The sequence below is a fragment of the Camellia sinensis genome, chromosome 7, assembly GCF_055761805.1.
Source record: "Camellia sinensis isolate YWXY chromosome 7, ASM5576180v1, whole genome shotgun sequence".
Classification (NCBI taxonomy): Eukaryota; Viridiplantae; Streptophyta; class Magnoliopsida; order Ericales; family Theaceae; genus Camellia; species Camellia sinensis.
Genome location: NC_138967.1, coordinates 129,457,471 through 129,472,764, shown reverse-complemented (window position 1 = coordinate 129,472,764; position 15,294 = coordinate 129,457,471). Strand labels below are relative to the sequence as shown.

The following is a 15,294-nucleotide window of genomic DNA, read 5'->3' as shown; positions in this document are numbered from 1 at the left end:
GGTACCCCACTCCCTAATACCCTTGGCACATCCTCTACCACGCCTACTCGAGGTTGATGAAGAACTAACATGACCTGTGAGATACAATAAGAATAAACAATATGCAATGATAATAAACAAATGCAAATTTAAATAATGTCAATACAAATCAATTTCTTATACCTGAGTGAGGCTGTGAAGAAGTCGAAGGATCTGAAAAATACAATGAAAATAAACAAGTTATATGTAATGAGAACAAATAAATATATATTTAAATAATTTTCATACAAATCAAAGCAAATTTATATACCTGCGGATGGCTTATAAGCCGATGACTCTAGTCGGGATGATAGCTGCTGCGGTGCCACTGATGGTGGACGCACCGATGGTAAGCCTAGAGGCTGAGTAGCTGATAGCTGGTGTGGTGCCATTGATGGGGGTCGATGCGGTGGCACTAATGGCCCCTCTGATGGTGCTCGCTGTGATAGCTGAGTAGATGATAGCTGCTGTGGTGCCACTAATGGTGGTCGATGCGGTGGCACTAATGGTGCTCGCTGTGATGCCTCCTCTAATGGTGGCACTAATGGCCCTTCTGATGGTGGTCGATGTGATGCCTCCTCTGATGGTGGTGCCGCTGATGTCCTCTTATGTACCACGTCGGACATCATGCGCCGGGGATGATCAGGTTTCCTCTTCCTTCCCATAATAATCTGCAAGCAATATAACATTAATTAGAAACATAGATAATGGTTTGTCATCAACTATAATATGACATTAATTGAACTAATACAATTACAAAGACAAAGTAAATTAAGAAACTGATGATTAACTACAACCTTGGCCTTAACTGAATTACTGATGTTGATTAAATATCAACCTATTTGAACATCAACTGTTTCCCCTTCTGCGGCTTCCCTCACCCAACCAACTTCTTCATCACGAAGCATTATATTTTCTTCCAATTGTTGGCTCATATATGGCTCAATTTGTGGATCAGTCGAACTCATATCAAATAAACCTCTTTGAGACATCTTCACCACCACTTGCCAGTCTGGTTGTAACGGGTCTGCAACATACCAAACTTGCTCTGCTTGGGATGCCAAGATGAAAGGTTCTTTACTAATTCTATCATCTCGATACAACAAATGATTGAAGTTAACTAACGTGAAATTGAAGACATCTTGTATCTTCCCGTGAATGTTGTCAATCCAATCACACTTAAACAACACATGCTTCTTCTCATTGGAATATCGAATCTCAACAATAGCTGTCAATTGTCCATAATAGTACACAGACCCCACACGAGGATTCTTGTCTTTCCGACTAGCATAACTTATAGTATCTGCCTTCAAAGCCACACCACAATTTTGTGTGGCTCGACGGTCATCCATGGCCTTTACTCGATATCAAAACCCATTCATTATATACCCGTTGAACCTCCTTGCCAGGTTATGAGGACCATTTGCCAATACAGTAATCTCTTCAGAAAATGTGACATCACTAGTCCTTCGCAAAGTTTGAACCTATTTTAAATAATAAAAATTGTAAAATTTAAAATATAGTTCGACTTAGGTAAATAGAATCTGTAGATTTAAATACATACATGTTCCTTGAACCAAATGTGAAAAGTTTCAAAATGTTCACGCCGAAGCTGATGATCGTCAACACGAGGCATTTTGACCTTAAGTTCTTCAAGGTGTTTGCTGTGTAAATTGAATTTTTATATAAAAACAAAATTTGGTTCAAAATTCAATGGAATATAATAAAATATTGAGTGATTGACATAACTTACTTTATGAATGGTTGAACCGCGGCTGTATTGAATAAGACATACCGATGAGTTTGTACCCAAGAAGTGTTATCAAGATAAAAGCTTGTTATTTCACCAACAGCACGACCTAGATTATCATCACCACTGTAGTTTCTCGTGGGTCGATTAGATTTAGTTTCCACATCATTGAGATATTGTGCACAAAAATTCATGCATTCTTCCATAAGATATCCTTTAGCAATTGAACCTTCTGGACGAGCTCTATTACGCACATATTGCTTCAAAGTAAGAAGATACCTCTCAAATGGATACATCCATCGAAATTGAATCGCTCCACCCAATAATGCTTCGTCAACTAGATGTATAGGCAAGTGCTCCATTATATCAAAAAAAGCAGGAGGAAATATTTTCTCTAGATGACAAAGTGTTACGGCGATACGATCTTGAATATATTGCAAATCTGTCGCACGATTGACTTTGGAACACAATTGTCTAAAGAAATTGCTCAATTCAATCAAAGGTTCAATTACATTCTTCGGTAACGATCTTCGAATGGCCAATGGAATTAGTTGTTGCATCAGAATATGACTATCGTGGCTCTTAAGACCCCCAATACTTCTATCATGTAAGCGTACACGACGCGATATATTGGATGAATACCCGTCGGGAACTCTAACTTCCTTCAATACTTCCAAGAACAAATCTTTCTCATCCTTGGTCATCGTGAATTGTGCCGGTGGTAAATAAGCTTTATTCGACCCTCTTAATTGCAAATGTAGGGGTTTTCTAATATTCATTTCTTGTAAATCACGCCGAGCATTAACACCATCCTTCGATTTTCCTGCAACCCCTAATATTGTCCACAACACATTATCACAAACATTCTTCTCTATATGCATCACATCAAGGTTGTGTCTAATTAGATTGTGCTCCCAATATGGCAGTTCATAGAAGATACTCTTTTTCTTCCAGCTATGGGTGCGATGTCCAACTTTCTCTTTCTCTACTTGTCTCCTATGCCTCTCCTTAAGGTCATCCCTCTTGTATTGGGTTAAAATACCCTCAGATTCTAATTGTAGCAGCATCTCAGTTCCAGACAACAATTTGGGTTTGAATCTGACTTCTCGACTACCATCAAATGATACTTTATCCTTTCGGAATTTATGGCCATTAGGTAAAAATCTGCGATGACCCAAGTATGATTGTTTCCTACTATGCTTCAACCAACACGATGTAGTTTCTCTATTGCAACAAGGACATGCATATTCGCCTTTAGTACTCCATCCTGACAAGTTTGCATATGCAGGAAAATCACTAATTGTCCACAGTAAAGCTGTATGCATTTGAAACATTTGATTTGTTGATGCATCAAATGTGGAGACACCGTCATTCCATAGTTCTTTCAACTCCTCAATCAATGGTTGCATATACACATCAATCTTGTCACCAGGTCCTTTCGGGCCGTCAATAAACACAGATAAAATTAGAAATGGTTGTTTCATGCACATCTATGGCGGCAAGTTGTATGGAATGAGTACAACAGGCCAAGTGCTATGAACTATGTTCATCGTCCTGAATGGGTTAAAACCATCAGATGCTAAGCCAAGTCTTACACTTCGGTAATCATTACTAAAGTCAATATTACGACGATCAAAATCTTTCCATGCAAGGGAGTCTGCAGGATGCCTAAAGACACCGTCATTAGTTCGTTCCTCTGCATGCCATCTCATTAACTTAGCTGTCTTGGATGACATAAACAACCTCTGCAACCTTGGCTTTAAAGGAAAATACCTCATTTGTTTTGCAGCTATTTGTTTGCCACCGTTGTGAGGACCATTTGAACCACCATTACCATTTGATTTCCATCTTGAACTGTTGCATATGACACATTTATCAAGATTTGCGTCCTCGTTTCAAAACAACATGCAACTGTTGGGACATGCATCCCATGTCTCATATGTGAAGCCCAAATCTGTTGTGACTTTTTGAGCTTTATAATATGAGTCCGGGAGTTTCACACCTAACGGGAACGGCTCATTCAATAACTCAAGCAACATGTCAACAGACTTGTCTGTCCACTGATTAAGCACCTTCAAATGTAGAAGCCGAACAATGAATGACAAAGCAGTGAACTTCTGACAACCCGGATACAATTCACTTTGTGCATCTTGAAGAAGTTTGAAATAGTTTGCAGTCTCTGCATTTGGACCGAGCTGGGGTTCAGATGCATGGGGATCAGTGCTCTGTGCTTCATTACCGTCAACACTTGTACCGACATGTGGATTTCCCACAGCCCCTTGTATCATTCCAACTACATCGTCGCCAATGTCTAAATTAGCCACTGCTTCATTCGCTCGATTAGCATGCAGAGATACGTAAGATTCCCCATGATTAATCCAATGTTTGTACTTTTTAAAAAAACCATTCAAAATCAGATGGTTCCGTACACCCTCTCACACAAGATGGTATCGATTCTCACATTTTCTACACGGACAACTAATCATCGAACCTTCAAGCCTATTGGTGTAGGCAAACACAAGGAATTGATCAATCCCATTAATGTATTCCCTCGACATCCTATTTGGCAAATCAATCCAACTCTTATCCATCATCGTACTTCCCTTATATGTGTTTCCCACTATTAATTTGCTTCAGGCAAACTTACTGGGAGATATACATCTCACATACAAAACAAATATGCCCTAGAAAAAAATATAATTACAACAAATGTAAGTCATAATGAGATGTAAGGGTAAAAATATAATTACAAGACATAATATCACATATTAATTATCCTAAGGGAAGAGGGGATTGGTAGCTAAACAATTAATAGCTTTAACTTAGGCACCAACCAAGAATAACCGTCCAAACAAACGCACAGATATAACCGTAAATTCAGAAAATTGATTCAATTTTCTAAAACCAAATAACTCAATTTTTTTGAAAAATTGATTCAATACAGAAAATTGATTCAATTTCTAAAACCAAATAAGGTGATGGGAAATGGAGTTTAGTATTTCATAATTTGCATACCACGCTAAATGGGAAATGGAGTTTAGTATTTCATGCCAAGTATATACTGAAAATAGGTCAAATTCATGAATTTGAAAAACAAATGTTTTAGAACCTTACATTCTCAAAAACATTCTATTAACTTTTTCAGCAGTTGTAGATATAAATAGCATGTAATGCTAAAGGATCCTTTTCTTTGCACTAACATGGCACGTACCTTTTCTTAAGGATCTAACAAAATAGTTCAATGTAGGCTCATAAAACCTAAAATGTGATGATTCTGGATCCTAGAAATATTTTTTCCTTCCACCTTTTCAAATGAATGAGTGACAGGAATCATTTGGAATGATAATATCTGTTTTTTCCCCCCCTTATTCTTTAAAGTTCTTTTTGCATGAAAATTGATGGAAGAATCACCTTTGAATGACTTTTGGCTTCTTTTGGAAACAGAAACTGGCTCTTTCACTGTTTGGTTCCTCAGAAAATGAAAGAAAAAAAAAAAATTAAAAATGCAGTTTTTGAGCCTTATGGGTCCGATGTTGATATAAAGAAAATAAATTCAAAACTTTTCATTCAAGTAGCGAACCTGTATACTAGCTTGGTCTAGTTGAGAGGAGGCTGTTATTAAAATTCTACAAAATTTGAATTACACAAACGAAAACAATTAAAAAAAAAAAAAGGGTCAAATTATGCAGCGGTTAACTTGTGTAATTTTTTTCTTTTATAATTTTATATGATTTTATCTGTTAAATTTTTATTTTGTAAATAAGTACTCTTAAAATACTTAGAGTTTAAAATTATTGTAAATCCTTAATTTTGAAATCTAACCTTTTTGTTTTTTACATTGTAAATACTTTTTTTTTTTTTAGTTTTATTGTATAATTTTTCACATTATTTGATAAATTCGTTAAAGAAATTGTACAAAAATCAATAACAAAGTATCGATTCATTCACCTCCTCCGCCAAACCCCCTAAATTCAAATTCCCACTACCATTACTATACTATACATACACAGATATACACACATATATATAGATTTAGATGTATCGATTGCTTACCTACGTACAGAGTGTTCTTCACATTATTTGACAGTATGACGATTTAGCTGAGCTAGAGTGGCTATCGAATTTCGTTGAAGAATCATTTTCGACCGAGGACAAAAACACAACACAACGAGCACATAACCATCTAAAACAGACATTTATGTAAAGGAATCATTTTCGAAAGGGAGAAGACGAACCTAGAATGGCCGTTCACAGTCGCTCACAGCCGCTCGTCACTCGTCGTTCACCGTCGCGGCTGCTCGTCACTCCGGCGAAGGCTGTCGTTCAATGATTTTGATTTGAGGATTTTGGGGATCAGTCGATTGGGACTTGGGGGATTTTAGGGATTTCGGTTTCAGGGATTTTGATTTGAGGAATTTGGGGATTTTAGGGACTTCAACCGCGAATGGGATAGAAATAGCGGGATAAACCAAATATTCATTTATTTGCGACGGTATATTTTAACCGTCGCAAATGATCATGATTAACGAATGAAACGACGTCGTTTTATCCTTCGTTTTTGGCGATGGGCTTCTGCCGTCACAAATGGTCCACCATTTGCGACGGTAACTTCTTACCGTCGCTAAAGAACACGTTTGCGACGGTATACCGTGCGTCGCCAATGTTTTTGGAATTTTCTTTTTACAATCTTTAGCGACGGAATCATCCTCATCGCAAAAGGCCAATTTTTTATCGACGGCAAACACACCCCGTCGCAAAAAACTTCTTTGGCGACAGCAAACCCACCCCGTCGCAAAAAACCATTTTTTGCGACGGCAGTCACCCCGTCGCAAAAACCTCTGTGTTATTTGCCTGATTTTCTTGTAGTGATTTTCTTCTTTAGTTATGACATTATTTTAGTTATAACTCATGAAATCTTTGATTATGCCTCATATAGTGTTTGATTATAATATATTTTTTTAAAAAAATAAAACTCAAAAAATATGAAATTATATAATTTTTTTCTTTAGTTATAAAATGCATATTTTGAAGTTGCGTATTACAGCATTTCTCTTTTAAGTCTGAACAACTTTTCACCATCTAAAACAAAAAAGTCTGAACAACTTTCTTCAACACACCACATTTTCCTACTAAAAGTGAAGGAATATATAATTGTACGTTTCAACTGAATTTAGGCCGTGTAATTGATGAAATGAAGAATTTAATAATTTTGTTAAATTGTGTTATGGTGCGGGAGAAATGTTTATGGCATGACAATATCGTTTTTATTCTTTTTTTGGGATAAAATTTTATTATTATATTTAAAAAAAATCTTTAATGATCTACTTTTAAAATGTAAGTGCATTTTACGGTCATTTTAAATTTATCATACTCTATCAATTGACAAACCAATTTTTCCTAATACAAGAATATTTTTCCTAATGTACTTACTAAAACAAATATAAAAATTTAAATATTTTATTGCAATTTTTTTTGCCACATCGCCTAAAAAATAGAGAGAGAGATAGAAGATGAATGGAAGAGAGGAAGAGAGAAAAAAAAAGATAAGATTGTTATATCACTTGACAAACTATGGTAGGATGAATTATAATTACGAATTTGGTTGATAATGTAATTATACTTGATCAAAAGTATACTTTTTTATAATTTTAGAAAATTCATTGGTTTTAATTTTACCAAATTGAATTATTATATATCTATTTGTTATATAGTACTTAGGACAAAACATTAATGGCAACAAAAAATAAAATAAAATAAAAATTGTATAACCCATGTGATGTTTGGGATGTTATCTTTTTTATTAAAATGTAAAAAAACTAAAGAGTGCTAAAATATGTTTGACATGTGTATTTTTTTTTTTTAAAAAAAAGTTAATTACCAAAAAAAATAAAAAATAAAAAAATCCCAAGGTTTCACGTGTTCACTTTGAACACCAGTGTTTTAATTTCGACAAATTAAATCATGAAGTTCCATCTGTGTTTCAATTTGCCCCATTTGTCCATCTCTGGCGGTGTAAGGTAATGGATGGGATTTAAAGTGAAAAATGTTGGAGTTTAAAGTGAATAACATATGAAATGTTGAGGTTTATCTTGTAATTAACCCTTTTTTGTTTTTAGTGATTTTAATTTTAAAAAAATGGTTAATTACACACACGCATTTTTCACTTTATACCCTAATGTTTTTCACTTTAAACCCCGTCCGTTACCTTTCATGGACGGAGGGGACAAATTGAAACACTAATGGAATTCTAGAGTTTAATTTGTCAAAATTGAAACATTAGGATTTTAAGTGAAAAATGTGTGAAACCTTGGGATTTTTCTTGTAATTAATCCCTAAAAAAAAAAGTTCGAAAATCTTTGTACCATATTTTAAAGACCAAACAATTCTTGTGAGTAAGTGCATAGATATTTACACATTTGGAAGGGTAAATGGAAAATTTAAGTAACAGACCAAAATATTTGCATTTTCCCATACAATTAAAAAATTCATTCATAAATACATTAACTTTGTGGGTGTTTGGGAAGTGGATTTTTTTGTAGGTTTTTTTAGTTGTAGGATATTATTGGAGAATTTTTTTTTGTGTTTGGGAAGATAGTTAGGTTTTTTTGTGGTTAGATGTGATGTCTGTGAGATAAAAAATAAAATGATTATGGGATTTGATATGATGTTTTGTTTAGATTGATTTTTTTTAGTTTTTTAACCAATTTGTCTTTTAGTGAAAAAAAAAAAAACCAAAAACCAAACTTCTCAAACAGCGCCTTTGTTTATCTCTTAAAAATCAAAAAAGTCACTTAAAAAATTAATTGGAAGCACCCTTTTTGTTAAAAAGTTAAAACTTACTTAATATTATTTATTTTTTTCTTTTCTTCAATTGTTTTTAATTAATTTTAAAATAAATTTATCAATAATTCTTTATTCCTGTGCATAGAATGGACAATATGCTAGTATTTGAATATGGAAAAATAACTACTATAATTTCTTTCAAAACCTCAAAAATATTGAGCAACCCCTATGTAGAGGAGGTCACAGGTCAACTCCCACAGTCTCACCATTATGAAAATGTTATTTGCCCTGCCCAAGGCATCCTACGAAACTTTTTCGAAGTTCAATCCCAACCATTGATCCAAATTAAAAATTACATTAATTAATGGATTATGCATGTTGGCTTGAGTTGTTACTAGCAATTAATCAATAACAACTTAAAGCTCAATCAATTCTACATTTTTTTTGCACGCACAATCAATTCTACTTTAGTGCTATATTTCGTAGGGGCCAATCGTACTATATCAATGTAAAAAACACAAAAATTAAATACATAATAGAATATAGATATCTCACAAGGGGTGTGGTTCCAATGATGGATCTAAGGGGATGCAGAGGGAGACAATGGTACTCCCAAAAATTAAAAAAATATCATATATTATGTTAGAAAATTTAAAATAAGTAAATAATAAGCATTTATACCTCTAAATAAATTTTCACACTCCCATATTGATAGCCCTATATTCGTTCTTGAATATAAGAGGTCCACATGATGTGAGACATACTTTTTATGAGACATATGTATGTCATTTTTTGTTTAATCCTCGACATACTTAGGCTGATTCATTGCGACTATGGCTTTCTATATTGATCAATAAAAATTCTACAAAAGTCCCATAACAGTACAAATTATTGCCTTAAATGAGTGGAAAAGCGAAAACAATAAAACCTTACTGGCAAAGGCACGAGATGATTTTTTTTTCTTGAGTAATATTAGGGATTATGAAAAAAATATTATAAAATATTTTATGAATATTTTTCATTATTTGATTAGTTTGTGGTGTTTTATTGCATGGGTAATCTAAGGATGAAAAATTTTCATGAAACATTTCATGATATTTTTTTTATGATCCCTAACAATACTATTTTTTTTCTTCTTTTCCATAGGCCAAATACTTACACTTATCATATGATTTTCTCTATTTAAAATTATATAAATACAATCCTTGATATTTGCTTAAAATATAATTGCACCCTATGGTTCTAAAAATTACAAACACCCCATTGTTAGAAATTTTTTGTTTAACAAAATAATAGAAAAAATAAAATTTCTAACTACTCATTTATATAACAATAAAATTACTTGAATTGTTAATAAAAATATATTGATGACATTATTAAAAAATATTAATTGACTTGATAATTTATTAATAAAATGAGTCATTTGCAAGATGTAATTTCTAAAATCACATAGGGCAATTTGTATTTCAAATAAACTTCAAAGGGTGTGTTTTATAAGGGATTTGGCTTGTATGTAGTTAAAAGTTCAATTGGGCCACACAGTTACAATTTCTTACTGGTAAGAGTTTATGAAATGCCTTGGCCCATTATTTTAACTCTTGATTTAGTTAAATCTTTTCATATACTCTTATCAGTAAGAGATTTTAATTGTCTGGTCCAATTGAAATTTCAACTGAAGAGAAATTCCTTTTTATAGGATCATAGAACATAGATTATCAAAGTCAAATGGAAAAACTGACCATGAAATGTGAAACTAATGGGAAAGGGATTTGAAAAAGATAAAAAGGGGTAGGGGTGGGGGTGCGGTTACTTGAAGGAAATTGTGTTTAAATTATAACTGCTCAGTATTTTAGATGGATATGAAAATGTGTAACTATGAATCAATTTACTTGCCTATTGCTTATCATCTATCTGCACATGGCCCCGATTACAAAAGCTAATTAATACATTCATTGTATAGCAGTTCCTAACCCCACTTGGGGGAGGGTACTATTTTTTAAGAGTCACTTACCAAAATGTGTTTTGAACAAACTTTGCAGGTTGTTTTCCCAGTCTTGGAGAATTTGAAAATTACTAAAGTGCCTAACATAATAGAGATATGGGACAAGCAATTACTCAGAGTCCCAGAAAATGAATCAAAATCCTTCTGCCAACTGAAAGAGATGGAGGTTAATAATTGTGAGAAAATGGTGAATGTTGTTTGGTCCAATATGCTCCCACAACTGCAGAATCTGGAAAAACTCAAGTTATATGGTTGTCCAAATATGGAAGTGATAGTCTGGGAACAAGAAAATGAGGAAGGACCCACCAATGATGATATTATTGTGTTCACTCAACTAACAACTCTCTATCTTCAAAATTTAACGAAACTTAAAAGTTTTCACAGTTGGTCTACAAGATCTGAAACACAACCTTTGTTCAACCACCAGGTATGGTTTTCTAATTGATTTTATTATAGCATATCTAATGCACTCGGCATATGATGCCTAATTTAACTAATGCACTCGGCATATGATGCCTTTTAGTTAAAATGCCTAATATAACTTACTTTTGTCAATTCCAACGAACTAGATATATGGTTAGACATTTTGTCTCAACTAAAATTCAGTAGTTGAATGTAGTTAGCCTTCAAATGCTAGGCACAATGTTCTTGACCTTTATGATTATTTCCCTTTATCTTTATTGATGATGTGGTATTTTAAAAATTAAATAGTGTTAGGATGAGTAGTTAAAATAAATAGTAGTGTTGGAGTTGAAATATAAAAAAGCAGATAGGAAAAATATATATATATATATATATGTTATTATAATTTTTGAATAGATAAATACCTAATAGTGTTGGAGATGCTCTTAACCATGACCATGGGGAAGCACACACAAAAATGAAAATGGCATTGTTATATAAGTCCAAAAATTAGACTCAATTTTCAAGCCCAATGATATGATAATCAATTAGGATATCTAAGGTAATACTCTCTCTCTCATATTTTTTTAATCATCAACCAATCATTTCACTTACATATCATTGAGTTTAGAAAATAGGCCTAAAAAGTGGGCATGTATATCATTTTTCAAATGAAAATAAAATTAGAATTCCTATCAAACTACAAAGTTAACTTTGAAACTGAATTGAATATTTAAATTCCATCCAAATAGAAAATAAAATACGAAGGTAGTAAAATGAGTAGTTATGCTACAATATTTAAGGAAATTACAATATATGTTGAAAAAATATGTATGAATTCTAAATTAAATGTAATTTTTTTCTTTATAACATATGAATCATAATATGATTATATTCACCTAAATTATGCCCAAAATTGTAATTTTTCCAACCTTGACTTGGTGAGTTTTAAAAGTTTCTACAACTCACCTACAAGATTTGAAGCACAACCCTTATTTAACCGCCAGGTTTGATTTTGCTAATTTATTTTATTAACCTTAGCCATGGGAAAACCTGGACACATAAAAAAATTAAAATTCTTATTCAATTAGAATTTTAAATTTGAAGCTTGTTAGAAAAAAAAAATGTGCAAATTTTTTTTTTTTAAAAAAGTGACTTTTTAGCTTAGTTTGAATTTATCATCAATTTACTCGATTTTTTAGTGACTTTTTATCTTTTTAGAAGAAAAAAAATGTGTAAAAAAATAAAAAAAATGTCGTCCTTTTTTTAGTGACTTGAAGGGCGGATGAGTGAGAATAACTAAAAAAGCGATTGAATATGGCCAATCTGTGGCACCATTAATGAAAGAAAAGAAAAAATAAAAAAATGTACTTGATAAAAATAATAGAATTACTTTATTGAAAACCATTACAATATATTTAATATTTTTACTATTTAATTTTAAATTCATTTGTGTGTATTTATTAAAGACCATGCATAGCACGGGTATCATGCCAGTTATTTTATACACAAATTCAATATGCTTTATTTATTTAATATGTTAGTTTATTAATTTTTTTAATATAAAATATTTAAAAAATATTATAAACAAAAAATATAAAATATTTTATAGTGTCAGGATCAAATTAAAAGAATAACTTCAGTGTTAGTCAAATGTCGAAGGTGGTCAGTTGAAACTAATAGTGTGGTCCCAAGGATGGATATAAGGGGGTGCGGAGGGCGGCGATCGTACTCTCAAAAATTAAAATTGAAAAAATATTATATATTATTTAAAAAAATAAAAGATTTTTAATAACTATCTTATAATAATAAATTACTTGAATTGTTAATTGAAATATATTTACAAGATTATTAGAAAATATAAATTGATTTGATGATTTATTATATGAATGTAAATTTGATAGGAAAAGATGTAATTTCTAAAATCACATGGGACAATTTATATTTCAAATAAATTTCAAAGGGTGTGTTTTATGAGGGATTTGGTTATCTCTAGTTAAAAGTTCAATTGGGTCAGACAGTTACGGTCTCTTATCGGTAAGAGTTTATGAAATGCCTTGGCCCATTATTTTAACTCTTGGTTTGGTTAAATTTTTTCATAAACTCTTACAAACAAGAGATTTTAACTGTATAGTCCAGTTGAAATTTCAACTGAACATAAGTCATTCGTTTTTATAAGATCACATAACATAGATTCTCAAAGTCAAATGGAAAAAGTGACGATGAAATGCGAAAATAATGTGAAAGGGATTAAAAAAAGAAAAAAGGGGGTGGGGGTGGGGGTGGGAGTGGGGTTACTAGTTGCAGGAAATTGTGTTTAAAAATTATACGGTAAACTAATAATAGGTCCTAATAGTTAAACTTAATTTCCATCAAATCCTATTAAAAATAAGTTTTGGTAAAATTGTCGCTAAAAATAATTTGTTTGTGACAATTTTTTTATATATGTCACTAAAAATTGACAATTAATGACTTTTTTTTGTCATGATTTTTATAAATTATCGTTAAAACTTACAATTAGTCACTTTTTTTATGACAAATTTTTCCCATAGGACATATTAGACAATAAGTCTACTTATTAGAACTTACACGTAAGTACCCCTAAATTATAACTGCTCAATATTTTAGATGGATATAAAAATGTGTAAATATGAATCAATTTACTTGCCTATTGCTTATCATCGATCTACACATGGCCCCGATTACAAAAGTTAATTGATACATTCGTTGTATAGCTGTTGCTAACCCCACTTGGGGGAGGGTACCATTTTTTAGGAGTCACTTACCAAATTGTGTTTTGAACAAACTTTGCAGGTTGCTTTCCCAGTCTTGGAGAATTTGAAAATTACTAAAGTGCCCAACATAACAGAGATATGGGACAAGCAATTACTCAGAGTCCTAGAAAATGAATCAAAATCCTTTTGCCAACTGAAAGAGATGGAGGTTAACAATTGTGAGAAAATGGTGAATGTTGTTTGGTTGAATATGCTCCCACAAGTGCAGAATTTGGAAAAACTCAATGTATATGGTTGTCCAAATATGGAAGTGATAGTCTGGGAACAAGAAAATGAAAAAGGACACACCAATGATGATATCATTGTGTTCACTCGACTAACAACTCTCTGTCTTCAAAATTTAACGAAACTTAAAAGTTTTTACAGTTGGCCTACAAAATCTGAAGCACAACCCTTGTTCAACCACCAGGTACGGTTTTCTAATTGATTATATTAGAGCATATCTCTAATGCACTCAACATATGATGCCTTTTTGTTAGAATGCCTAATATAACTTACTTTTGTCAATTCCAACGAACTAGGTATATAGTTAGGCATTTTGTCTCAACTAAAATTCAATAGTTAAATGTAGTTAGCCTTCAAATGCTAAGCATAATGTTCTTGACCTTTATGATTATTTCCCTTTATCTTTATTGATGATGTGTCATTTTTTAAATTAAATAGTGTTAGGATGAGTAGTTAAAAAAAATAGTAGTGTTGGAGTAGAAATATAAAAAAGTAGATAGGAAAAATAAATATACATTTTATTATAATTTTTGAATAGATAAATGCCTAATAGTGTTGGAGATGCTCTTAACCATGACCATGGGAAAACACACACAAAAATGAAAAGGGCATTGTTATATAAGTCCAAAAATTAAATCCAATTTTCAAGTTTAATGATGTGACAATCAATTAGGGTATCTAAGGTAACACTCTCTCTCATATTTTTTCAATCATCAACCAATCAGAAAGTTTGGAAAATGGGTCTAAAAGTGATATTGTATATCATTTTTCAAATGAAAATAAAATTAGAATTCCTATCCAAATGCATAGTTGACTTTGAAACTGAATTGAATATTCAAATTCCATCCAAATAGAAAATAAAATAAGAAGGTAGTAAAATGAGTAGACATGCTACAATATTTAAGGAAATTACAATATATGTTGAAAAAATATGTATGAATTCTAAATTAGATGTAATTTTTTTCTTTATTACATATGAATCTTAATATGATTGTATTTACCTAAATTATGCCCAAAATTGTAATTTTACCAACCTTGACTTGGTGAGTGTTAAAAGTTTCTACAACTAACCTACAAGATTTGAAGCACAACCCTTATTCGAACCGCAGGTTTGATTTTCTTAATTTATTTTATTAACCTTAGCCATGGTAAAACGTGGACACAAAAAAAAAAAATTAAAATTCTTATTCAATTATAATTTTAAATTTGAAGCTTATTAGAAGGAAAAAAAATGTGTTAAAAAGTAATAAAAAAAATGTTACCTTTCAACTTTAGTTTGGATTTATCATCAATTTACTTATTTTTTTAGTGACTTTTTA

At 31.9% G+C, this 15,294-nt stretch overlaps 1 protein-coding gene and 1 long non-coding RNA gene across 3 annotated transcripts in view; one reads left to right on the top strand and one right to left on the bottom strand.

Moving 5' to 3' along the window:
- Positions 1–14,212, top strand: part of LOC114296445 (disease resistance protein At4g27190-like) — a 66,733-nt gene extending 52,521 nt beyond the window's left edge. For both annotated transcript variants that reach the window (XM_082879377.1, XM_082879378.1), the window contains exons 6-7: positions 10,591–10,980; positions 13,770–14,212. In XM_082879377.1, coding sequence (XP_082735503.1) covers positions 10,591–10,980; positions 13,770–14,177 — 798 coding nt within the window. In that variant the 3' untranslated portion in view covers positions 14,178–14,212. The remainder of the gene's footprint in view (positions 1–10,590; positions 10,981–13,769) is intronic.
- LOC145794780 (uncharacterized) lies at positions 1,366–1,855 on the bottom strand. The gene is made up of 3 exons (XR_014334730.1): positions 1,772–1,855; positions 1,583–1,682; positions 1,366–1,502 (listed from the first exon to the last, which is right to left on the bottom strand). It is a non-coding gene; the product is annotated as an uncharacterized LOC145794780 (long non-coding RNA).
- Positions 14,213–15,294: the final 1,082 nt, after the last annotated feature.